We start from the raw sequence: 26,622 nt of genomic DNA, 5'->3' as shown, positions 1-26,622 counted from the left end.
ACTAAACATTCCCTCTTTATCCTTCAATGCTCTTCAACTATCCATAGATAGTTCCCTTAGTTTTTTGCCACCCTCTAGAAATCACTGACACTGAATACCCAGAGGAAGCCTTTGGGAAGGAAAAGAAGTGCTTTCAGTGTTTGAGGAAAGCCAGCCTTCCACGTAGGCTCCTGTGATATTTTATTTATTCTAAATAAAAAGTTACATGGCTTTAAGCTGTTGCAAGGCACTGCGGGGGGACTGGAGGAGCATGTGCTTCCTGAGATTCCTGAGCCAAGATCACAGTGAACTGGAAGGCTGGGCTGTCTACCTCCCCTGGAACTAGACTAGACCAGCTGAGAACCTGGACATGTGGTAGCAGCCTCACTACTGCATCCAGATGTTGAACGGCAGCTGTGCGTGATGAGGCCCCAGGCTGCAGGGCGTCTGTTCCAAACCTCACAGCCTGAACCCAACAAAAGACCCTGTAAAATAAGTGGGTGGCCTGGTAAAGCCTGCAGCCTCCTGCATCAGGAAGCACAATTGAAGTGGGCATGAAAAGGGGCAAAGGTGCAGAGTGTGGCAAGAGGCTGGCTTTTCCTGCAGGCCAGAAGTCAGCTACCTTTGGGCTGTTCGGAGGTGTTCAGGGTCACTCACTCAAAAAGTAGGCAAGGAAAACATGCTGGAGAATTTGGATACACTAGAATTAAAAATAATTACTTAAATTCATAAGTATTTAGTTCATAATCACATAAATCAAATAATATAGTTTAAAACATTAACAGCTATTGTCATTTGTCTCCTTTTTTTCCCTGCATTCACTTTAACTGTTCGGTCTTCTCTTTGAATAAAATACTTACTGCGGTTTGGAAGCCATTCACTAGCAAAAAGTTCACAAATTTCACCACCTCCATAGCTGTATCCATAGAATAGGTGATAAAGACTTTCCCTAAGAGAGATTTTTCACGCTTATTAGAAACTAGTCAAATAATAATAATTACATTTTGAACAACACTTGCACATTTTATGCAATGTCTTTTGTTCTAGAATAACAAAGGGAGCCTCTGGACGGGGCTGGTCTGAGGGCACGCGCTTCCAGCAGTGTGGAGCGCTGTCCTCAGGACACAGTTCTGCGGGCCCAGAGGAGCGGGGGCCTGTCCAGGGGCACGTAGACTGCTCGGGGTGCATGGGAAGAAGAGGCACAGGGGAGAGCACTGGCAGGCTGAGACAAGCCAAGGAGGTCTGAAAAACCACATGATGCATTAACAAAAAATCCATACCCCGGAACCTGCATGTCCTGAAGATCAGGCCACCACCTGGTTTCTTAGAGACACTTGGCACTGTGCCTAAGGAACACGCTCACAGCAGGCCAAGAAGCTGAGTCTTGCTAAGGGGCCGCCCTGCAGTGTCCTCCTTTGATCTCATGATGCTCTCTGCTGCCTCAAATTTTTGCTTGACAAGAGCAAGTGAGGGAAGAGGAAAAGTGGTTCCCCCACCCCCTCTGCCCTCTGCATCCACTTGGTGGGGGGGGGAAGGACAGGAAGTTGAAGTAGACTAAAGCACAAGTCAGAAATGTCAGTACAACTTCAGCAGCTTGAAGGAGAGATGTTGCCTCTGGGCGGTCGGCATCACTGCCTCCCTCGCGGCTCCCTAGGTCGACCTGGAGCAACAGACAGCATTTTGCCTCCCCATTTGACCCAGTCAGCGTGAGAATCGGTGTTTTCTCAGGCTTAAGCCTTAGGGAAATTATCTGGCTAGCACATTAATGTGGTAGATGAAAAATCTGTGTGTGTTGGTTTTTAGTCTGGAATGAAGCCACTAAACCTCAGGAAGCCCCTGGGGCAGAGAGTGGAAAAGAGGGTGGAGCTGAGGAGAAAATATGAGTCTGTATATATTAATCTATGTTTAGGCTCTTGTTTTTTAAAACATGCCTCTCAAATGCAAGTGTGTACAAGGGTCATACTGGCTCATTTAAGGAGCCAGGTGTGTCAATGGCACTCAACCTCTTTTCTTCTCAACACCCAACATTTAACCAATTCCTATATAAAAATTTAGGACACCCTTTATAGGTTATGGTAAGATAAATATGATTTATAGACTGATATCAGGACTATATCCTATTTGTGGTAGCATACATTCTTCAGAAATTCTCAAAATTAAAGTGTGTAAGGTTTTAAGAAGATTTAAAAAAGTTTTTGAATGAAAAACAACAATGGGTCATAGTAATAGAAATCTTCCAAGTCCTAAATGACTAAAGAGCACAGATTTTAGAAATGAGTAAATGTCAAGGGTTTAATTTTTAAGTTTGGTTCAAAGAAGTGCACAGATTTGGACAAGACTTCTTGAAGTTAACCTGAGCTTCTTGAGCCAGCATGGCAGAATATAACACTTTCACAAGTGGTGGGTGTTTGCTTAAAAATTCTGGAACTTATTGCCCCTGACTGACCTTACTAGGAGAATATTTTGGTGATATTTCAACATTTTTGTTTCTGGCTGTAAAATGTGGAAAAGGAATCATTACCTGACACAGAGTCAAATGTTTCTTTAAATAAAAGACTTAGTTTGCATTTGGTTGTAAGGCAGTGAGGAGAATGTGAGACTGCTTTTTCCCAACCGGATTGTTTATCCCTACAGGAAATGACCTCGTTCTTGATGGCCACTGCTAATTTATGGTGAGACACTAGTTCCCTGGCCAATACCACATGGGTAGCCAATTAATTTACCCAGGGACAAGTCCACTCAAGAGCATTGTTTGCAAGAGGGAAAAAGCACTGGGTTTATTTGCTGTTGGAATGTATGTTTAGGAAAATCTAGTGGTAAGCACTTTGTGAGTATTGCTGGTAGAGTCAAAATCACTAAAAACATTCATACAAAATGTTGGTTACTTTTTTAGCAAAGAGCAAAAAAGTAAATTTTATTCTTATTGTGTATATGAGAAATATCCAAGATTATGGATGAATAATCATGAAGCTCTCTCAAAGTATAAGGTTGGACAAGAAGAAGAAAGAAAGACACTGCAAACAACTTACGTAATTCTTCTGGCAAATTGCTTATTTTCAGAGTTCCTCTGGCTGGAGGGTTACTAGGGGGTCTGGGGACAGCGGCTGGAGATGGAGCCTGGGGACCCTGTGGTCTCAACTCTGCAGGCCACTCCCAGGACTCCTCAGGAGCTCCAGCTCTGTTACGGGGCTGGTTATACAGCTGGTCCCTGGAAAGGAGGAATACATTCATAGTTAAAATGTTCACTTTTATCAAAGGCACACCTTGAGAACAGGAAGGCTTTCAGAACTATGGGAAGATGCCAGTGAGCTCTCTCTCTTCTGCTTCCATTTGCTTTCTGAGCCACAGGAGCAAGGGTTGCTCCATGGAGTTTCAGTTAATGAGCAATAGGACAGGTTGCCATGAACAAGGGCCTGTGCTAGGGCTCCGAAGAAGAAAGCAGGGTTTGATTTCTCAACTCAAGGACTGCCTAAGTGGGAAGATAAGTCTCATGGGTAGGGCTTATAAGGCCTCCAATAAAACATAATATGTCATGATACGAGGTTGGTGTTACAGGCATTCAGATAAAAAAGGACTTTTACCTCATGATAGATAACATCTAATTATATATCAAAAAGTAGAATGGCCACGTACATTTAAAAGCATTTATGTTGTTAATATATGGATGAATGTCTGATATTGAAGATCCTTTCAGGAGGTTTCTACCGTGTGGTCACATGGCATCTGTACTATTGCTTTGGTTGCCAAGATCCCCATAAACGTTCTGCCAGAAGAACTATCAGACGCACTCATGTGAGATTTGGAAGTCAGAAGGAAATGGAACCCATGCTTCTGCTACTTCCGCGGTTTCTGTCGGTAAGGGCCGTCATGAGGTGCCGAGTTCCTGGGGAAGCACCCCAGTTTTCAGTCACCAGCTTTGCATTGTTGCAGTCAGGGCATGGGCGTCCATTTTTGGGCAGTGCCGATCCAGCCGGCACAGAGGGGATGCAGGAGCTGCAGCGCTGCCGGCCACCGGGTTCTGGTTGTGCTGTGGCAGCGCCGTCAAGAAGGGCGGGCTCCACAGTGACTTTCTGATCCTCTGCCTCTCTGACCGTAACAAAGGAAGCAGCCCGTTTGGTGCCCTTTTCCGTGGTGTTGCTCTAGGATCATCCCTGGACGCCCAGCCTCAAGTTTGCTCCTCTGACCTTCGATAATTTTGTAAGCACCCAGTTTCCAACTGAAGCTCCTGTTTAAAATAGCTGGAGTTGTTTTACTGAACAAGGGGACTAATTTTTTTCTTTGAAATAACTTTAACCCCAATGTGGCACTATGTTAATATTTTAAATTTCCAGGTAGTAGGAACATGGATGTTTCTATTCGTTTTGTGTCTGAGATTATTTTAAATTAAAACAAAGTCTTGATTGCAAAATATGAGCATATGCCGATTTTTAATAGATTATTATGTTTTCATATTTTTACCCAAAAAGGTTATCAGAAATTCTGAGATGTATGCAATAGGATTTTAAATAAAATTATACATAATCCAAATTATATTTCTAAAATTTGAACATTTGATGAAGTTATTTTTATTTTATATTTTTATTAATACAGAGAAAAAAATTCTATAAAACATGACTTCTGCTAATGGGAATCCAGTTCCATATCTTTCTGTCATTAAATCCCTTTATCCTTAAAGTTGTTTGGTTATTATAGAAGATATTTGCTCATTTGACAAAAGTCATAAATTGTGAAGCTCCGTTTACATGAGTTTTTCCTACATATTTGAGATACATAAATTGAGAGAAAAGTGAAACTTGAAGAAGAATCGAATGACAACAGTGAGAAGAAAAATGAGTGGCATGTTAGACAATTGCAGTCAAGAAAAATCAGAATTGTTTTTCCAGAATAAGTATAGAAGAGACCTAATAATGGTGTTCAACAAGTGCGAATGCTTTCTTTTACAAAAGAAAATCACAGATTATTTTCAATGTCTACTGGGAACTAATTGAATTTAAAACTCCAAAGTAAGAAATGGGTTTAAACAGGTACACAAACTAGGGATATAAAAAAAGAACCCGCCGGAGGTGGAAGTCAGTTAGAGTAAAACTAAAGCTCTATTTCATGGGCTAACGGGCCAGGTGATCTGAAGTGTGACTCGGTGAGAACCAAGTGTGACTCAGCACCTTAAGAGCCTTTCTTTCAAGAGAATTCTGATCAGTCATCAGTGGCTTTGTAAGTCTGGTAAAGAGATTCTTGTCAGCCAGTTTCCATTTCCTCCCGACCTGCAAAGTCTGTGTGGGGCGTTCCACTGTGCGACTTGGCCATTAAACGGGGGAGTAAAGCAGCGGTGTTTTGATGCACCTCATTTGTGTTGGCGTCATGCTTTTTCATGTTCAGACTGTCTGCAGGTTGGCCCCTCAATACTTACTGATACCTCGGGAGCCCTGGGGAGGAATAGTCTCTTTGAGCAGGCCTCTCTTCATCCCAGGGGCTGGGATAGTTCAGAACGACCTTCTGCACAGGGTGCGGGCCTCTTTCACTGGCTCCAGGTGGGGGCTGCCCAGGCAGGGCTGGTTGGATCACTCGCTGGTAGGCTGCCCGAGGGTAGTTGTGGCCATCTGTAGGCAAAGACAGCCAAGAGAACAGGAAAGACTGACTCCACCCGCTTCGTGTGAAAAGAGAGATAAGTAAGCTCATTGAAAATGTTTGCCTTGATCCCGGCTGAGGATTCCAGATGTTGCTTACCACCTCTGCGATGTTGTTTGCCATATTCCCGTACTATCACTTACTTGATAGTTTTTATTAAATTGAGTCATTGTGGGTGTTCTCTAAAATAAAAGCATCTGTGAAATCCTGAGTTTGGTGTTCTAATTGGAAAGCTCCACACAGGCCCCTATGTTAATAAGATACTTAGGATAATCCAACCCCGGAGAACCTCTCCCACACCACCTTTCCTACTGTAATTCCCCCAAGTTCCTAAAACCAGGCTAGGAGAAATTGTCCCCACGATAGATACAGAATCACTACTTTTCTCTCTTTTCCCCATGAGTGGACATTCACACACTGCTTTCTTTTACAAAGAAATAAATGAATGAAAACTGGGCTCATACCTCTGGGAAATAGCCAACTAGTTGGCAATACCACCCAATGTTTTTGGTCCTCTCTTGCTAAAGCCCATGTGGACTCAAAGCCAGGTCAGTTCAGAGAGGGCAGGGCTCGGAGCGCAGCCAGGTCTGGCTGTGACTTAGGTGACTGTGTAACCTAGGAGAAAGTGGGTCCCACCAACCCTAGGAGCAGCGAGTCTCAAGGGAAGAAGGGCTGCCTGCCTGTTTAGGTCAGAGAGGAGCACTGAAGGCCAGAGGACAGAAGCAGGGGACCCGGTACCCCTGAGAGAGGAAGGCTCTAAGGGAACTTCCCAGGCTCCTAGTGGCTCCAGTGTGGGAAATCTGAGAGGTGGGGATGTGCCTTGGGGGTGGGCCCAGCCTCTGAGGGCACTGGAGAGAGCCAAGTGCGTAATCCTGCAAAATGAGGCGGGAGCATTTCCTGTGAGCCCAGCATTGCCACCTCTGTTCACATAAGAAGCTGGATGATCCAGGAGGCCTAGCCAGTTAGGGCAAGAAGAAACCTTGTTTTTCCAAAAATATATATGGTCTTTATCTTTTGTTTCTGGTTATAAAAAGTAATAATCAAGTTTTCCCTGTAGGTAGGATACATGCAAGGTGAAATAAAACTTGCCAGCAAGGAAGTAACAGACAAGGTAGGTTAGAACCAGAATGTTGAGGGCGAGACTGTGGCTAATCATTGTATTCTTAGATTGGTAAGGAGTCAGGAGCCATTGATGTTTTCTGGGGAACTTTCAGGGGAATGATGTCCTCAAATACAGAACAGAAGACAAAAAATGTGTGTGTTCACTTGGATGGCTTTCTTGAGGTCGCCACTGTCCGGATGCAGGAAACTTGGCTGGGTGACTGTGGAAATGTGCCCAAGCCAGTTACTCAAGCATGGTCAGATTTCCTCAATTCAATCTGTTGTCTGCTTTGACCTGTGACACTAGCCAGGTCATTTCTGTCATGCTTACTCTGACAAAAGTGACCATTCCCCTCCAGCCCAGGTTCTCTCCTGGCCCTGACTGTAAACCTTGCCCTACTATTGCTAAGGACTGGCCATGACATTGGGGGCTTAAGCAAGGGGAAATGGCTAAAAGGAACTGCCTGGGTCTATCCCAGCCAAGTAAAGGAGACCATGACTTGGAGGGCATTTCCAAAGTGGGGAGACAGAGACCCCTGTGTTCTAAGATAGGATACACTAAGCAGGTTTTGCTTTGACAGCCTTCCTGGGACTGGTCAGATTATGTCTCAAAGGGTCCAGATGGCAAGTTTTGGGCCAACAGGGCAAGTCACTACCACTGCTCCTTTTTCCCAGATGGAAAAGGGCAAAAGGCACCACTCCATCAGGTCACCAGGCAGGGCCAGCCCTGCTTTCAGCTAGGTCAAGCTGTAGGCACAACCCTCCAGAGATCCCTTTGCACTTAAAATCCACCCTGCATGATTGGATCCTGGTCCTTCTTGGTCTCTTACCTCTTCAATGCTCTCACATGCCCATGGAGCCCCAACTACCCTGGCCATCTTTGTTCACCTGGAACACCCCAAGTTTGTCCCCACTTCTGGGACCTTCAGTTGCCATCCTCTATGCCCAGAATATTTTTGCCTTATGTCTTTACAAATCAACTTCTTGTCATTCAGGGCTCAGCTCAGATATCACCTGTTCCTCTAGTTGTCCTATCCCATTCTCCCCACGCCCATTTTATTTTCTTCACAGCACTTATGTGTTTGTTCAAATAAGCATGACTCTTACTTATCAACTTCTTGTCCACCTTCCCTTCTAGCATCTAAGTTCTATGAAAGCACAGACTGTGTATGTTTGTCATCATGTCTCCAAGCACAGTGCCGGCTCCAGGGGATGCTCAATAAATGAATGAATGAAGACTGAAGAGTTACAGTCTCCCATTCAAGCCAACTCCACACACACACACACACACACACACACACACACACACACCCCAAGACAAGCCACTAGGATGGCACAACCTGCTTGCTGGGTCCTGGGTCTTCTAGATTACTCTCATCTGCTGTCCATTTTTTTCAGTCCCTCCCTCAGGAAGTAGGAAGAACAAAGACGAAGCAAAAGAAGAGAAACTTTGCCAGTGGCCTTGAACGTTTTTAATACTTGAAGCGATTTTTGCTTCCCATATCCATTCATAAGTGGCTAATAAGGTTTTGTTTGCTTTAAAAGGACTACCAAGCTCTAATCATAGGGTTTGTTTCTTTTCCAGAAAGCGGATGTTAGTGCTGTTAATCAAAAGCCTTTGAATCAAGGTCATATGATTTCTAACAGATTATTTTGCGCACAACACGTTTTTGTCTCATAGCAACAAATCTTATCATTAAAATCACCAAGGCATGTGGGCTAAGTGTTTGATTAGCTGTAACTTCCATTTCTGAAATGGCCACCTGTGGTAAAAACTTAAACCTAAGGTTTACATGAGCAGATGAAATGATCCACTTCATCTATTTTTAAATTAAGGCACTGACAATATAGTCCTCTATGCTGTCCTTTGATTGTTTTTTAAAAAAAGGAATATTGAATAGCAGAGGATATATCAAACATAAGCTTTCCTTTTTTGTAAGTGGAATTTGGTCTTGTCTGGAATTTGACTGGTTGTGTAGAAAAGTTGCTAAATAAAAACTATGTTTAACTGATAGATGAATATCTTTCATTGCTCAATTTTTGATCATTTCAATGGCAAGTACCATTTTGATGAAGTCTTACTAGGTTAGTTGGGTGCCACATATATAATAATGATGAACACTTACTGGGTACTTGCTATGTGCCAAGCACTATTCTACATTCTTTATTCAGGATTATAGACTTCGATGTTCTGTTTTCCTAAAGAAGTTTAACTTCGAATCAGATCCAAATTTCTTGCCCCGGCCCTTACATCCATCAGCTTCAGCATACCAAGTCTCTCCCTGCTTACCCTGCTGCAGCTCCGCAGGCTTGCTTTTGGCATCTTAGCAAGCTCCCACCTCCTTGACCCTCTCTCATCCTTCAGGTTTCAGCTAAGATGTGTCTTCCCCCAAAAGGCCTCCTCTGGCCAGCCTGTCTATTAATGCCTGTTCTAACACCTGGTTATCACTTCCACTTGTTTTGTTTGCTGATTTCTACTTATCTGTCTCCCAGTACACTGCAGAAGAAAAGACCATGTGTTACAGTTACCAATGTACACCCAGTGCCTAGCAGAGTACTTGGCCAATATTTGTTGAACAAATTAATAAAGGAATGGAAAAGTTCTGTTTCCAAATCCCACTGACCTTCTGTTCTTGCCACTCTCCTGTAAGACAATTAGAGATGGCCTTTCCAGTGCTGGATGTCTCAAAGACTGTACTCACAGTTAGGGATCACTCCTTTCCCTGGGATATAGGGAACAGGTTTCTTTTTATTCATTCAACAAAAATTATTAAATTTCTATGGCTGGACACTTGGTGAACACAGATAAATAGCATACAGTTCCCTTAAGTAGCTCAATGTAAATTGAGACAGAGAGAAAATCTGTGTGTCCGTGGGTGTCTGTTTTGAAACACAAACCCACACTTGTTAGTGTGTGAAGAGAGGCGTGCAAGTCAGCAGCCACCTACGTGGTAGACTTAAGAATTGCTGCCCAGAAAATCTCCCCCACTGACTTGTCCCCAGTGTCTAAAAACCCATCAAGAGAGTTTATTCTGTGGGAGATGAAGAATAGGAGGTGGTGGGTGGTGTGATACACAAACGAGTTGTTAGCAGGTAGCTCTTCGATTCTGAGGCAGTGTTCATCACAAGACACAACACACATCTTAGAATACTAAATCGTGCCCAGAATGCTATGTTATTTGTCAATCTTATGACCATCTTGGCCTGGGTACACATGGTTTCATGTTACAGAGTTTTTATCACTTGGAATTTGTAAACCAAATCCTAATGAGGTTTTCCATTGGACAAAACATTCAACATTGTTCTTCCTTATTAAGAATGGTATTAAAAGAGTTTATGAGAGGGCAAATAAAAACTGATTTTCAAGTTGTCGAAAAATGTCATGATATAATGCCGTTTAGTTAGGAAACAAAATGGCCAACATACACTGTTATAGGAACTCGCTCACTCCCAGCAGCTGGGGTTCTGAAGAGCAACTCCTTTCCCCATCATTGCTTCCCCCCAGTTTGTCTTTTCCTTACTTTTGGTTGTGCCTGCACTCTAGCACACAAATCATCATTTTTGGGGGGGTCCACATGAGCAACAGTAGGTATGTATCCATTATTTTATTCAGTCTCCTTGGTAAAGCAGGAATTTCACAGTAAAAATAAGGGGCTCTTTAGACTTAATATGTCCTTTTTTCCCTAATTTATTTATATTATGGGTTTCATTTGATTGCACAGCCACGATCTCTATTCTGGTAGCCTTTCCCAGAAGGATTCTCAGGCTGCCTTCTGCGATGGTTGGGGGGAGAAGGGAACACAAGCTTACTTCCACTTTTTATTTTCACTTGCTTTGAAAACTTTTTTTTTTCACATGAAAGGGGAGACCGGTAACCATTTTTGCTTTAACTTGCAAAGGCAAAGATATGCCATTTGCATGGTGATCATTATTTATTTATATTTTCATTAACAGATGAGGAAGTAATGCTCTTCTAAAGCAGAGTAGAACCACGTAGCCATGGTTTCCAACTGCACGAGCATCCCTTAGGTGAACAGTTCTTTTGAAGTGGTTTTGTTGGCAATTAAACGCTGTTATAGCCCTGACATGAAACTAAGCATTGTACACATGCTTTGAATACTTAAAATCTGTGCCAGCAAAAAGAAGCTGGAAGTCAAGGAGCACTCTACAGAGCTGTGCTGTAGGGTTTTAATTTAAATAATAACAATAATGAAGAGCTGCTAGTTACTGAGGGCTTACTAAAACCCAGCCATGTTCCTAGTATCTTTAATTCATCGTCTTATTTAATCCTCACAGCAACTGTCATTGAAGCCTTTGCTATTGGGGCCTCATGACATATCCTGGGCTTGCATTGCTCTGGAGAAAAACCATAAACACTGGGCTTCCTTGACAAAAAGAACCCAACCCTGATCCTCTTCTCCATGATCGGATGCCCTCGGAGCCAGGGCCAAGACACAGGGTGAATTAGGGTGAGCTACCGTGTATACTCTCATTTCCCCTTACTCTCCTTTTTTCTTTCTAACTTTTACTTGTTTTTCAATTATAAAAGTAAATGTATCAACACTGGATGTTTTTCCACTTAATCTTTTTTTAATGTCAGAATGTGTACTTTACTCTGTGGTAGGGGCCTAGTTGTCCATTGTATAAGCCAATCAGCTTCCTTATCTGTCCCCTCAGTGATAGGGATTTTAGTTTTTATTTTTACTCTAGTGCAACAATGCTCTGATAAAGATCCTCGATCATGTATTTTCACGTGCTTGTTCAGTGTGTCTGTAGCATGGACTCCTACAAGTGAGGCTGTGGGGGGCCGAAGAGGAAGCACATTTAAGTTTTGCTGAACAGTGGGAGTGCCTCCCGGGGGGGTCGGGCCCATCCCCCATCCTACCCAGAGCAGATGGGAGTGTGGTCCTTTCTCCAAACCCCACTGCCGCTGGCTGCCACTCAAGGTTTTTAGTTTCTGTGCACCTAATTAGGAAACACATATCTCTAAAATTTTTGTACATACAAACTTTTCTTAAATTCAGTAATGTTAGGCTTGGTTCCATATGTTTATTGGCTGTTTGTATATTTTCTGTGAACTGTTCCCCTTTCCTGTCCAAGTTCTCTCCTCTCTGCCTTTCATCACCTCTCTTCGCTCCCGGGACCCCAGGCGGCCCCTTCCTCTCTCCCCTCAATAGAAGCAAATGATACAGAAAGCTAAGGGAGGGGACCTGATGGAAGGAACCAGGCTATGAGGTACTGGAGGCTAAAAGTGTCCCTGGGCAGGAGTGTTTGCAGTTTAAAAGAGCCTGCCCAGGCCTACCTCCAAAGACTGGACTCTTAATGGTGCCAGTTTAGGCTTCAACAGGAAAAATGTTTTCAGATAGGAAGGTCTTCCTGGGACCCTCATATTCCAACAAGTCAAAGCTTCCTTTGTATGTCACAGTGAGGCTTTCTCCTGTTAGGAGATAAAAGCAACTGCTTGGGATTTAGTATCACTAAATCCTTGACTATTCACACATCTACACATTAATCTAAGAGACTAAGCAGAGATGCAGGTAACTTATGTACATAATGTCTGTTACCATCATTGCTTATTGGATAAAAAACTGGAAACTCTTCAAAATGTCCAATAATGGAGAATAAAACAATTGAGTAGTTTCATCTGATGAAATACTATGTAGCATTTTTAAATGATGCTAGAAGTGCACTGAATGTCCTTGGAAACTAGTTTGATTTGATGGTAAATGTATACGCAAGGAAAAAAAACCCAGAAAGAAATGTGTCAAAAACCCAATAGGAAATTATATCTGGGCAACGGAAATACAGACTGAACTTTTGGACATATTCTAATTCTGAGCATGAACAAATATTACTATTGTGATCAGAAAAATTCTCTTTAAGTGCAGATAATAAATGTTTTTAAAAAGTAGTTTATGGTATTCTTCTCACAAAGTATTACCTTTTAACCTGGAAATCGTTGAGAAACAAAGGCAATCCTGTCAAGGTTTGTTTCTCTTGCTTAGGGAACTCCAGCCGCCACACGTGCTAATGCTGGACACGCAGGGCGGGCGGTGGCGCTGGGACTCCCGGCAGTCAGCTCCCAGCTCCCACCACCCTGCATCTCGCCTTCGGTCCTCAGGGGCTCTTTCTCCTCAAGCCCTGCCGCTTTCACGCCTCCTGGCCTTTCTCTGAAAGTCAGGTTCCTTCTTACCTGTTTCTTTTAAGTTAAATTCCTCTATCTCCTTCCTTTAAAAATGATTAATTACTTACTGCCCTATTCACTTTAGGGAGCTTTATACTAAGTGTACATGCACAATATGTAAAATGTGGTTTATACAGCACTTGTAATTCTTTCTATAATTTATTTTAAAACTAGGTGTCAGGTCTTTGGAAAGACTCTTCTTGTACCACTTGAATTGCTTTTGGTACAGTGTTTATTTGCTAAGAAAAGTATCCTATCTCAGAGCCCTGTGTTTGAGCTGTAAAGTCCTATCGTTATTTTTCAGTGGCCTTGGTGGAGATTCAATACCAAGGATTACGATGAACCTTTTATCTCAATTTAAGACTGTATCACTTTCAGAGTGCTTAATGTACTGATGCATATTATTCACTCATTCATTCGTTCATTCAGAAATAATTTACTGAGAGTCTGGTATATGGTGGTCACTGTGCTAAATGCTGGGGAATTGTGGATTGAAAATACATCTTACTGATGTGCAAAAGCTTGCATTCTGGAAAGACAAGTGGACATACTGGTTATTAGGTGCCCTGACAGGCAGAAAACAAGGGTACAGATAGCCTGAAGGAGGGGCTCATCTAGGGAAGTTTCCAGAGAGAACAATTGAGCTAAGTCTTAAAAGATGTACATAGTGATGGTTGTGTAACTCTGTAAATATACTACAATTCATTGAATTGTACACTTAAGATGGGCAAAAGGTAAACTTTGCAGCATGTAAATTAGATCTCAATAAAGCTGTTTAGGAAAAAGAAGAGGTGTAGACCTGGGTCAAATGCACAATAAGGGAAAGAACATCCTGGATGGGCAAATGCTTGGGGTGTGAAACAGCTAGACAAGTTGGGGGACTGCCGTCCTGGGGTGCAGCTAGAAGAGAGGGCAGCGGTGGGTAGCTGCAGTCTGCTAAGGGATTGAAGCAACGGAATCACAGGAGCAAAGTGAGCTTCAGGTAATGGTATGAATTCAGAGTCTCAGAGACATTCTGATTTTTTGGACTGAAGGCCCCTTTCTTTGCCAAATCTAAGATGGATAGGAAGCATGCAGAGGAAGAACCCAGATGCCCAAGCATTAAGACAACAAACAAGTTTTCTAGAAGTTTTTTGGGTCATCTTCTTGCCTCTAGGCAGGTTTCCGTTAAACTAACCTAGACAGAGGAAAACTTCTTTGCTTTTAAAGCTTTCTAGAGAGGTAGGCTCCAAGGGGGACAGGTTTGGGGCCACGATACAGCATTCTTCTAAAGCTCCTTGCAAATCCAACCACACACGGAAGGCCCTATGGGAAGCCAAATGCCCTCCCTGCATTCTGACCTGTCTGTGCTGATCTGTGGATGCGAGGCATTGACCTTGTTTACCCAGTCACCCAGCCCAGAATGTTCAGAAGAGGGAAGGCTCACTTACATGGCACCTGGTGATGGGGGCCTCCAGGACAATGGTGCTGATAGTTCCACTGAGCGTGTGGGGAAGGGTTGGGAGGCAGCTGTGCACACGCTGGAGACCTCTGCGGTCCAAACGGATCGTACTCCCTGGACCTGAGAGGTCTGGGGAGGTCCTGGGGGTAACATGCAGAAGTGAGGGGCAGGGGCCTTTCCAGCTGCCTGATGCCCAGCACGTCCCGGGGCTGGGAATCGTACCCCGTGTCTATCGTCGGCAGATCTGCAGCTGCTCGGATCCTGTGCAGCTGGGGCTGTGGCACCATCCCTTGGCTATGACCGGAGGAGTCTGCTAAGGCATTCGGCAAACTTTGATCTGATTTGTGTGAGTCATGGCCAGTGTCAGGAGAAGCTGCTGAAAGCCGAGATCCCAGCCATTGATTACGTTTTTCCATAAATAAAAACTGATGCTCTGGCGGGAGGGCTCCAACCACAGATTCGCTGGCAGCAGAGCAGTCCGAGGGCAGATCTTTGCCTGGGTCCGGATGTGCCCTCCAGAAGCTGTCTTCACCCTCTGCCAGGACTTTGGTGCGCAGGCAGGTGATCTGCCGGGACACAGGCCGCTGGCAATTTGAAAGTTTCAGGTGTAGGTGAGCCTGAGAAAAGTCTCCTGAGGAACAGTCAGGGGTTTGGGGTGTGGACAAGCTGTTGGGTGCCATGTTCCTTATATTTGGAGCAAGTGGTTCTGATTCCTCTTCCAGGGAATATTCTGGGATTGGTTTTAGTAACTGACTTGGGTAAGGTTCTGATTCATCAACCTCCACAGGAATGCTTCGGTTCATTCTAATTTCTGAAAGAAGAGAAAACAGGCCACAGACTTAGGAGACAGATCATGTTTTGGAGCCTCTACTTTATGACCTTAAGGGACCTCATTTGAGATATGGTTTAAATTAACGGTAGTGTGACACCAACGTTGGGGCTTGTAGAGCCCCAATCACATAAAATTGTTTGCTTATCCTTCAGGCAAAGGTGCTTGTGTTTATTAAGATATTTGTATCTGGACGGAGACTCAAAGAATGCAGCTGGACAATCCTGCAGCAGACAGCACAGGGGAAGACAGACGAAAATCAAAGGCGGAGTGTCGAGGAAAGAGAACTGAGTCCTGCTGTGGGCTGCTTTGTGTGTGCTCACAGATGTACAGGATGTGTGCGGAGGAGACACAAGACAGTGTGACACAGGTCGTCTCTGGGGATGGAATTGAGCTGGGGGAGAGATGTGAGAGAGAGAGACATTCAAAATTTTGCTGTGTGACTACTGCCCAATGAAAAAAGGAAAGGAAAAAAAAAAAAGAAAAGAAATCCTGTACTTAAAAGCACTGAGAAAAGGTCATGGTGACATTGTCCACTGAATGACTACAGGCTGCTGAGAGGACTTAATTTCCTCTGGCAGTGTGCCCTGCAATGAAGATAGCCATGTGCATCTGGTTTGTGATGTACTGGCTGACCTAGCAAGTTTTGCTAAACCAGCCTTTAGCCCACAGCCCAGGTAATACTGGTTTTACCGGTGGAAATAGAGCTCTTAATTGACATAACAAAATGAGGAAGAAAACTGGCTCCCCTTGTGTACTGTGAGGGTGCCCCAAGTCGCCTAGGCTCAGGGGAAGGAAGACAGCTGTGAGTGACTGGAGGCCTGGGAGTGACTGAAGTCTGCGCTCCCCTCCCAGGCAGGAGCAGGTGTCCTGGGAGGGGACAAGGTCATGAAAAGGGAAAAAATCCCAGAGGTTTGTTTGATGCAGGCCTTGCACTGAGCATACTTTAAATACCACGCACAGAAAGGAGTGGTGCTCGTGGGGGTAGGTTTTTAAATTGATATTTTGGATCCGTGTAGAATTTCAACCACAAATATTTACTGAGGGCTTACTGTACCTAAAATCATGGGGTACCTCAACTATTGTTCTAAGACAAGTTTTGAAAAATATGAATTCACCTCCTCCAAAGCCCTGTGTCTAACCCAGTGGCGACACACCAGCCTGCATTTTCAAATGCTCCCCCTCAGAGCAGAGGTGGCGCCTGCCCTTTCCCACCAATTCTGTCTTCACTGCCTGTAGAAAGATACCAGGATCTGCCTCTCTACTGTGTGCCAGACGGATGTTAACACTCTTCTCTTGCCCACACTTGGTAACAACCTTACCCATCTGCTGCACATGCTCTTTGTACGATTTTCTAGCACAACAGAAAACTATGGCTTCCCACTCCCAGCTGGCCCCCCTCTCCCTGCCTCAGTCTCCTTTCTCTCCTTCCCAGCCTGCGTTCCAGGCTGTGTGGGTCCTTCTCCTTGGCTCTGCAGAAAAGAGACCTCATCACCTAAACTGATTAGGAACCTACCAAACCCACACATATTTCAACTATTTGTGATTTTTCAATGCTCGCCATCATTTTCCTTTCATTCTTACAATTTTCTACAGCTATGAAATTGGATATGGCGTGCAACATGTTCTTCAGCTGGTCAGGAAACAAAAGCGTTTTCTGAAGGGCTGGCTGAGCGTCCTGTCATCTGCCAGCATCTGCGGGCCCACGGCGGGTGGGGGACTCGAGGGACATCAAGCAAGCCCACTAGAAAGAGGACTAAACTCTCTCAACTATTTCTAGTGATGCGATTCACTGTCCTCACCTGCCGTTTACATTCTCCCTGGGTTTTCAAATGTGAATACCATAGAAGTGCTTTCCTAAATGACAACAAAAAGTTGCGAATTCTACTCTTTTTCCTGAGGAGACTTCAGGGGTTAGGAGGGAGCTAACAAAAGAGGTGGCAAGTGCGGTCATGTTACATAACTGGCAATCTGAGGCCCATTCCGTGGGAGGAATTCTACAGTGAAAACTGGCCCCTGAGACGGTAGTAAACTGGCACAGTAACCAGCAGCCTCTCAGGAAAGTTATGGGATTAGTAATCCTTAAAAAAAAAAAAAAAAGAGGACCCTGATGTTTTGAACATGTTGCTATCAAATAGCTAAATAGCAAATAATTATTGAATCCTGCTATGTGTCCAACTCAATGCTGTGTGTCCTCCTTAGGCATAAGCTTACCTAAGACTTATTTACAATAGGTGATACCTACAAGTGATGCAAAATTCAAGAGGACAAATGGGTATATAGCAAAATAATAATCAAAATTATTTCTAAAGACATAGGAAACATATCCCTACCTTCAAGTTGCCCGTGATCCAGATCAAGAGAGAAAACTAATACAGGAAATCAAAGGCCCTGCTTCAGGGCCTTTGCACTTGCTATTTCTACTTCTCAGAACATTCTTCCACCACATAGTGCATGGCTTGCCTGCTTTCTCCTTCAGGTCTTTACTCAACTGTCACTTTCTCATTTAGGTCTCCCTGGTTACCCTTTCCAAATTTTTTACATGCCCTTCTCATTCCCTCTCAACCTTGTTTTACTGTCCTCTCTAGCAGTTATCATCATGTTACATACTATGACACGTATATGGTAAATACAAACATCTACTAGATTCTTTGTTTATTGCTGCCCCTGTTTTCTCCTGGAATTTAAAGTTCCTGAGGGTGTGGTTTTTGACTACTCTAGTCACAGCTATATTCTCAGCACCTAGAACTATACCTGGCACATAGTAGGAGCTCAGTAAATATTTGTTGAGTGAATCAATGATTGATGCCTGCTTTGGAGAGGTGACAGATCTGTGTGGCTGGCAGGATCACTGACAGTGAGGACGTCAGGATCCATGAGAAGTAGCAGGAAGTATTTGGTGGACTGAATCCTCAGAGTTCTTCAAATTATGCCATATGAATACGCTTCTCTCTTCTTTGCTTTCTTCCTCTCTAATATTTATAAGTGCCCAGTCAGGGTCAGGCCCCAAGGTGGGCTTGGGTCATGCCTAAGAGGTCCCACCAATGGTCAGAGTGGATCACAACCCTACTTGCAAAATAAAGGTGATTCTGCCACCCAATGTGACAGGAACCTGTGATGGACAGCAAGGCAGCTGGCCTAGTCACGTGTCCTCGGAGCTTGACCCTAATATCACAAGGGAGGGGCACATGCACCTACCACGTGGACACCTCCCAGCCTGAGGCCCTCCTGAGGGTGTCCAAGAAGAGTTCCACAAAAATGCCACATCAGAGGACAATGGCAGATTAATGGGTTGAGCTGTGGTTCTAGCTCTTGGCAGTTTTATTTTTTGGTCTTTAATGTCAATATTGTAAAATACTACACATTAAAAAAAAAATCACTCAGTGTCTCACCACTTCTAACCATTTCCATTCTCCCTATTTTGTTCCAGGATTCTCCACATGATAACATGGTTGTAACCCGGGCAAGGCCTGTGCTCCAGTCCCTGAGAAGAGGGACACTGGATGCAAGTGGAAAACCCTGTTTTCTAGCTATGACCTAGAGAAGGCTCTGACCCCCCCAGAGGGATGGGAGACCCGCCAGCCAGGCCCCTGCAAGCCCTGGTGCCGGCACCGCCCTGGACAGGCCCTTCAGCACGAATGCTGGGCTCCCAGCTCTGCAGCCTGGAGAAGCTTAGGCCTGTCAGACCCGGAGGCCAGTTTGCCTCACTGTAGCAGATCCCTGGGGGGAGCAGAGAGGCCGGAGGTGGAGGGAGCCCAAGGGAGTTTCTGGCTCGGAATCTCTTTCCGAGGCCCACAATACAGATGCCCAGACTCCTGTATATTTTAGTTTGGTTTCCACCCACGGGTAAACAGGTTCTTTCATACTTTGCCAAGGGAAGTGTAATCCGTACAATTTGGTAGAAACTATTTGAAAAGCTTGTGTCCTTTGACCTTGTAATTTTGCCCCTAAGAATTTCCTCTACGGTGCTGTGTGCCTATCATGTGAAGTGAGGAGGCCACAAAGATGGGCAACGCGACGACGTTTATAATAGCGAAGACTAGAAACAAGCCATGTGTCCAAAAAGATTCTGATTTTTTAAAAACCGTTGTCCTGTTGTATGGCGAATACTCTGTGTCTTTTAAAAAAGGCCGAGGAAGTGCTGTGTGAACGCGTGTGGAACTATCTCCAAGGTGTACTGCGAAGTTAAAGAAAGAGCAGAGCGCGGCACCCTTTGTCCCGTGGGAGGCTGTGTCTGCGCACACCCGTCCTCGGACTTCCAGGGCAGGGGCTGCCTCCGAAAAGGGAGCTGGGGGCTGGGAACAGGGGCAAGAGGGAGACTTGCTTTTCAGAGCGTTTTATACCTTTTACATTTTGTGCCAACTAGCTACATATCTACTTGAAAGACTTAAGGAAAAAGAGAAAAGAAAAAGGGGAAGCTCCACTAGTGATTCCGATGTTCACAGAGATTAAGAACCGATGTGAATGTGGCACTGCTGAGACCACCCAGGAGCGCAAACATGTCCCTTAAAATATAAGAGACCGATCCGCGGGGAGTGAGAACATTTCCCTTGGGGGGAGCGGGGTGGGTGCACGCCAGGAACACAGGCTAGTCCCCAGTACACGTGGCTAGGCTGAAAATAGTCGGGTTCTGACTCACTCTGAGCTGACCCGAGAGACTGTCATTTTCGTTCTCTGGGATCTCACTGCCCTTTGGGCTTTGAGCTCTGGTTCTTGCTCTTGGATCCTGACCCCACCTTTCTTCAAATCCCTCTGTCAGTTTTCTCTGGCCAAATCTGTCTCTTTGGCTTCCTTTTTGCCTCCTTGGGCCTGAGACCTTTCTTTTACTCCTCTTCTCTACCCCAGGGGTTGCCTGGTTTTGCAGATAAGACATCCCACGTGACAAGGCTCTCTGGTGTCCCATTCACAGAACTTCTGATTCTCTCTTTCTCTCCCTCTCTCCCCCTTCCTCTCCCTCACCCTGCTGGGGCGCCTCCAACTCTTCGCTCTGTCTGTTCCCAGCACCCCTTTGCTCCCCCGGCGCACCCTGACTTTATTTATTCATTTCTTGAGACAGGGTCTATGACTCCTCACAACACTCCCTTTCTGATCTCAGAGTTCATTAAAAAGCTCCTTTGCTCCCCTCATCCCCACCCACCGCGAGACCCCATTTGTCGGGTGTGGGAAACAGATCGCATACAGTCATAGTTAATTGTGGCTGTTGTCTCCCAGGTGGGCTTACCCTGACTCCACACATATTTCTAGGGTGTGGGAAAATGAGCAGTACTTAAAGAAATAGGCTCTAGATTCAAACCTCCCAGGTTTGAGTTATTTCTCTGTCGGCTGAATGACTGGGCGTGTGACCTTGTAAAAATTATTAACTTCTCTGGGCCTCATTTTTCTCAATGGGAAAATAACAACGCTTCCCCCTTAGGTGTGTGTGAAGACAAAAGAAGATGTTAACACAGTGCTGACTCCAGGGTCTGGACTGTATCAAGCTCTCAAAAAATAAAAAGGCTATTCTGTTATTATTTTTCCAACAAATGATTGGGCTTTGGAACTCTTTCTAGACTAGACTACGTTCACTGGTTTTATACCTGGATCCTAACCACAGTGTTTGTTTGTCTCCAGACCTAATGTTTGGAGACCTTATCTTTTCGAACTGACGTGCATTTCTGACACATTTAATACATATCATCCCACTTGGTCCTTAAACCAAGTTGGGCCACTGGGCGGTGCACTTGGTCCCACTTCACCATTCCTGCGTCACAGACCAGGGGGCCAGCTTTGGCCTGGGGGTTGTAGTTTATTTACTGAACTCTGATAGAGATTATGCCATTAAATCAAAATATAAACCTAATGAAATGGATATGCTTAAGCAACCATGCACTTTGTTAATAATAATTGTTTATATTTACTGAGTATTAACTATGTGCCAAGTACTGTTCCAAGTGTTTTGCATGTATTAACTTACTTCATCCTCACAGCCATCCTCTTTGGTAGCTGCTGTATGTCCCATCTTACAGATGGGGAAACTGAGGCACAGGGAGGTTAAGTAAATCTTCCAAGGCCACATGGCCAGCAAGTAGCACAGATGGGATTGAAGTACAAGCAGTTCAGCACCAGAGCTTATGCACTTAACCATTTTGTATCTCATTCAGAAGCATTAATTTATACAGAAATTTGGTGGGGAAAAAAAGGGTGGGGGGAGCCGAGTAACCTGTAGAAGCTTCTGGAACAAATGTTTTTGAACCATTCACCTTGAAGGTGAGGAGGTGTGAAAACAGGCCACCCGTGTTGCATAAAGAACGGCCAGGCTGGGAACCTGTGGGGGCCTCCCCTCGCGCTGGGAGGGCAGAGGATCCGGACGAGACTGCTGAGGCATCCTGATTGGAGAAAGGCACTTGATTGGATCTCATTAAATTTTAATCATAAACTGAATTCAAAATAAATGGAAAACTAGTTGACAGAGCACAAACAAAGGGTGATGATAAATGGTGATACATCTAGAGAGGGGATAGCTTCCAGGGGACGCCTCTGAGGCAAGGACGGAAGGGATTTAATGAAGGTGTTGTGTCCCTGGAAGAAGACAAATAGCAGAGTGAGAAGCAGAGGGAGGGCAGGAGTGAGCAGCCTGAGGAATTAATAAACCACACCACCAGCTCCAAGCCATCAAGGCTCGCTGCTGTAAGCCAGCTGCCCGGATTTTTTTTTAAAGGCATTGTTTGGGTCAACAATAGGGTTGAAGAGTCCTAGACATGCAGCATGAATGTTTTCAGGTGAACTTTAAGAGTAAATATATAAATTTACAGCTAGGAAGACCCTCAGATCCAAATTGGATCAGACACTCTCAACGACAGATACTCAAGGTCTTACTTCATTCTGCAGGGAGTAGTTTTCTTATGTGTCTGAAAGTCATGGATTAAAAAAAAATCTTTAAACTCATTAATGCTCTTTGTTTACTCCCAACTGCATGCAAACTTTCATAATATCAGTTTGTTTAATAGAAGTTGGTTTTGAGTGAACTTGTTTGGCCCAGGGTCAAATTCCAGTGAAGAAATACTTCCAAGTTTACTTGCAGAATTTCCCAGACAGAGCAGTTCTTCCATCTGGTTTGCCAGAGGATTGGAGCCCTGGAGACCAGGGAACATTTATTGGCCTTTGTTCATACCGTGCACAGTATGACTCATGGCAGGCTAAAGGGAGTGTAGTGTGACCTGACCTGATTTGAAAAAGGCCGCTCTCAAAGTCCTCTGAGCCATTACTCAAGGAGGCGATAGACCAATGGGAATGAACCATCTGTGTCACATTGGACATTGGTAATAAACATTAAGAGAACAACCTCAAAACAGGCCTTGGGTTGTTCATTTGTTTGCTTGCTTGTTTCAGATACGATTTCTCCACACACACATTTGTGATTAATTCAGTCCAGAACCCAGGCAGAAGGAAAAGAATGGGCAGAAAGGAAAAATCAGGAGAGAAAAAAGAAGGGATAGAAAGGAAGGAAGGAGAATGGAAGAGATGAGAATCAAGGAAAGTGTAGAGGCCTTAAAGGAAGTTTTTTTTTTTTTCATTACTTTTAGTGGGAGAGGAAGGAGGGAGAGAGAGAGAGGAATAGAAACATTGATGTGAAGACAAACATAAATTGATTGCCTCTTGTACACTCCCTGACTAGGAATCAAACCTGTAACCTAGGCACGTGCCTGCCTGGGAATCAAATCCATGACCTTTCTTCGGATTATGGGATGGTGCTCCAACCAACTGAGCCACACTGGCCAGGGCTTGCAAATTTTTTAAAAAATTTGCTCTTTATTGGTGTAACAGAGAAACACATAAATCGTGATTTTTACATATCTGTGAGTATGGAAAGGGAAAGAATGAATCCAGGTAAAAGGCAGGAGTGTTACAGATAATCTGGTAAACCAGGAGGGGTCTTAGCAAGCATAACAAAGTGGGAAGAGAGTTCAGGGATGGAGGGAGACCTGCTGACCCTGGGAGGGGACGAAGGAAAAACACCGGGGACCTGAGTGCAGGAAAACAATGAGCCAGAGAAAAGCCAAGTTTCCCTCATCACTGAGGGAACTGCCAAGAGCCCACCCAGCCTAGATCTGTAGGGTGGAATGGGGAGGGGGGCACTTGGGCTGAGGGGCTTGTCAGTCCCAAATAGCTTGATTTCAGCTGCCTTATCAGGGAACCAAGACAAACTAGCACAGAACTTAGGACCCCAAGGGGGATGAAGGCCCACCCTCTCCCCTGGCCAGAGCTCAGTGTCTCCAGGAAGGTCTGCACGCACATCTGCAGGCGCGGAGCCAGCTGAGCGGTCAGACATGGAAGCACGTGTGGCAGCAGAGGAGGCCTGCTGGGCAAGAGACACAAAGGACGTCGGAGGGAGAAAGGACAGCCTGGGTTTCGTGAACTAAAAATATCTTGGTGACAATGCTCTGGGAAGACATGAGAGCAGCCCAGGGGGAGGGCTTCTTGATTCCAACCCTCAGAGGCTTCCGCACCAAAGGACTGCAGGGTTGTTTTGATAGGGAAATGTGATCAAACATTAGGGGTCATTTAGCGGGATCTGAGAGGAATTTAAAGTGTGATGTGCCTTCTCTGTGTTCTTTTCTGCATCAGTTGCCTTCCACTGACAGATGTTTTTAAAGACTAATCTAAAATTGCCCGCAGCAGAAAAATGATCTGAATTCAGGGTATTCCTGAGATTTCGATTCCACAGTGGGGAAAAAAACATAAATTGCATTTAGACAAACTACCCGCATAATCTATCTCTCTGAGTGTCTGTTGAAGAATGCCTGGAAATATGACTGCCTTCTTCTCTTCCTTTTATTTTGGGGGCATCTTAAAGTCACTCACTCCTTCATCCTGCGAGAAGGGGGCCCAAACATTTTCCACCTCTGCACCCTCCGGAAGTGAGCCTCCCCGACACGCGGGTTCCCTGCCCAGACTCCGCTTCCCGTTAGCCCGCCCCACACAAGGAGCAGAGCAGTTACCGTGGTGTCTAGCTCATCATGTTCCATCATGGAACGACCAGGAGCTGCAGCACCAGACCAAGAGTGACTGTGGGTGGTCTTTCTGGATCAAAACTAGGCTGGCAGCCAAACAACAGTTCCCCTGATTTCAGATAATGGTGCACCAACATTTGAAAATAAAATCAGTAACCCATCACGAGTGAAACATCTCGAAATCCCTGACCTCTCATCCCAGGGGCCTACCGAGAGCCATCTAAAAACATGATGAGGACCATACCAGGCCTCCATATTCCACAGAAACAGTTTAGCAATACCAAGAGCCCTGAGTCAGCCCATCCCAGTCTGTCAAGGCCTATTTGAACTGAACCGACAGAGAGTAACTGCCCAAAAGAAGCAATAATGACAAAAACAAAAAACAGTGGTTTGGTTAAAAGGTTAAGGATTCTGTGTGTCTGCCATCTGATAATGTGTCCAGTCCTAGTCACCGCCCTTACGCGGTATTGGGCTGTGCCTCCCAGCCCCTTTTCACTCCCATGGGGGGCCCCCCCACAGTGATTGGTCTAGTCGGGGAGTGGTTTCCAGCTCCAGCAAAGTCTGTAATGCAGGCTTCTCTGGAGCCAGGCTTGCCTGCCAGCTCTCTGGCCTGCCTTGACTCTGGACATGTGCACTGGAGAGTTCTTCCTGCGTGACCCAAACGGGATATGAACTAATTCAAGAAAGCCCCATTTTCTCCTATTCAGCCGGAGCCAGGAATCCTGCCTAAATTCCAGGCAGCCCTCCCGCAGAGCCATGTGGCTGCCCAGCTTTCCTCAGCCTCCTGCTCCGACTATTAGTTTACCTTTCGCCTTGAGAGCAGATGAGTGAAAGAGAAATCAGGGCAGCCTATGTGAAAAGGGTCCTGGGCACCTAGAGGTGTTTGACAGTATACTGGGGGGCCAGTGGGTAGAAAAGAATTAAGAAACAATGTCCTTTTCCTCCAGGGACTAACCATCTAGCAGCAGGAGGTAAAATTAATATATTTGAAAAGTCAGTAAACAAAACAAGTCTTCTAAGACCACCCATTATGGCTCCCCTCTGGGACTCCCATTACCCGAGCCTTATTTCCTTAGAAAGGAATTCAGATAGCATGGCGTTAGTTCACCACCACCCCCTCACCCCCCACACATTTTATTAATGAAGAAATCCAGGCTTAGGGAAACCAAAGTGAATTGCCTAAGTCTCAGAGCCAGCAAAGAAGTGGAGTGGGAACTTGAAACCAAGTGTCTTGTCCTCTTTTTAAAAATATTTGGTCTCCTTTTTCCTCCTCATTTAAAAATATCCCCCTATTTTAAGAGATCATCTTGAACTTAAAAGATACATGAAGCATGATGACCTTTTACGATAAGTAACATTTTCCCCTCATTTTCCCTAAGGGCTCTGTCCAGTGCCAGCGAATGTCTGGGGCTGTGGGAGGGAAGGACAGCTGGAGGGGCCTGAGGTGGCCGCCCACAGCCGGCTCCGAGCTGAGCTGAATTTCTGGCCCAAGAATGGAGTGTTAATTTTTTCTCTGCATGAAACAGGGATCAAGTAAACTTGGGAGTTCGCCTTTCCACCTCTGCTACTGACGAATTCTGGGGCTGGAAGCCAATTACTCAATCTTTGCCAGCCTGGGCTCCTTCCTTGGGGAAGTGGGGCTTGAATTCTTCATCCAAACTTGTGGGGACACTAAGTCCTCAAACAAATGGTTCCCAGGCAGCACTGAACCGCCCCGCTCCAGTGTGGGCGCCTCTGCCCCGCAAAGAGTTAATCTCCACTAGCGTGTCTGAAGTACTAAACCATCAACACTTTCTCTTTCTCGAGGCAGACACTTAACTGTCATTTTCTCAGCCCAAGCTGGTCTCTACGAGAACAAGTTAGAAGTGGGGAGAGGGAGGTGGAGGAAAGTAAGGCAGAAGATTTCAGTAAAAGTGAAAAACAGCCTGTTCCGAAAGTGGGTCAGTGGTTCAGAAGTAAGGCTAGGGAGGCAAAAGTCTGGACAACTTACCTTCACACCACAGCGGGCAGACCTTGGCCACGGGGTGGTCGTGCTCCCTCCGTCCCCTGTCACTCTGCCCCGGGCCACTCCTGCCGCCCTCCACCCTCTCCGGGCCCAGGTAAGCAGCAGAACAGGCTCCGAAGCAGGAAGTGGAAGTTGTATGCAAATTGCTACCGAGGCTAGGAAGCCTCAGCTCTAAAATATCCCTGTGGGCAGTGAATCAACAGCTGAGAAGTCACTTTATTTCTTAAAACAGAAACCTCCTTCATTCACAAGAAAAGGCCACTGACCAATTAGGCTGCATTTTTGTTTTCATCACCCAGCTGACTATTTGCTGGGGAACGTCCGGGGCCCTGGACTTCAGTGTTTTATGGCAGCACCCCAGCCTGGGAGGTGCCAGGGGAGGGCATCGGACTTGGGTGTTAAAATCGGTTATTCATTAGCAGTTCTGAGGAGATTGGGGACATAGAGTGGGGAGGAGTATAAAGCAAG

The 26,622-nt window shown here is 45.1% G+C and overlaps 1 protein-coding gene across 2 annotated transcripts in view; it reads right to left on the bottom strand.

Annotated features, from left to right (window-relative positions):
- TRAF3IP2 (TRAF3 interacting protein 2) overlaps window positions 1-26,350 on the bottom strand; it is a 38,756-nt gene extending 12,406 nt beyond the window's left edge. The window contains exons 1-5 of one of the 2 annotated variants that reach the window (XM_037159035.2): window positions 26,140-26,350; window positions 14,320-15,141; window positions 5,387-5,576; window positions 3,009-3,187; window positions 840-928 (exon numbers count right to left, since the gene is read on the bottom strand). In XM_037159035.2, the coding sequence (XP_037014930.1) occupies window positions 840-928; window positions 3,009-3,187; window positions 5,387-5,576; window positions 14,320-15,133 (1,272 nt within the window). In that variant the 5' untranslated portion in view covers window positions 15,134-15,141; window positions 26,140-26,350. The remainder of the gene's footprint in view (window positions 1-839; window positions 929-3,008; window positions 3,188-5,386; window positions 5,577-14,319; window positions 15,142-26,139) is intronic. The other variant, XM_037159036.2, reaches the window with a different exon arrangement.
- Window positions 26,351-26,622: the final 272 nt, after the last annotated feature.

Source organism: Artibeus jamaicensis, unplaced genomic scaffold (genome assembly GCF_021234435.1).
Source record: "Artibeus jamaicensis isolate MK-2021 breed Jamaican fruit bat unplaced genomic scaffold, CSHL_Jam_final contig_387, whole genome shotgun sequence".
In the NCBI taxonomy this organism is placed as follows: domain Eukaryota; kingdom Metazoa; phylum Chordata; class Mammalia; order Chiroptera; family Phyllostomidae; genus Artibeus; species Artibeus jamaicensis.
This window is presented reverse-complemented; position numbering and strand designations above follow the sequence as displayed.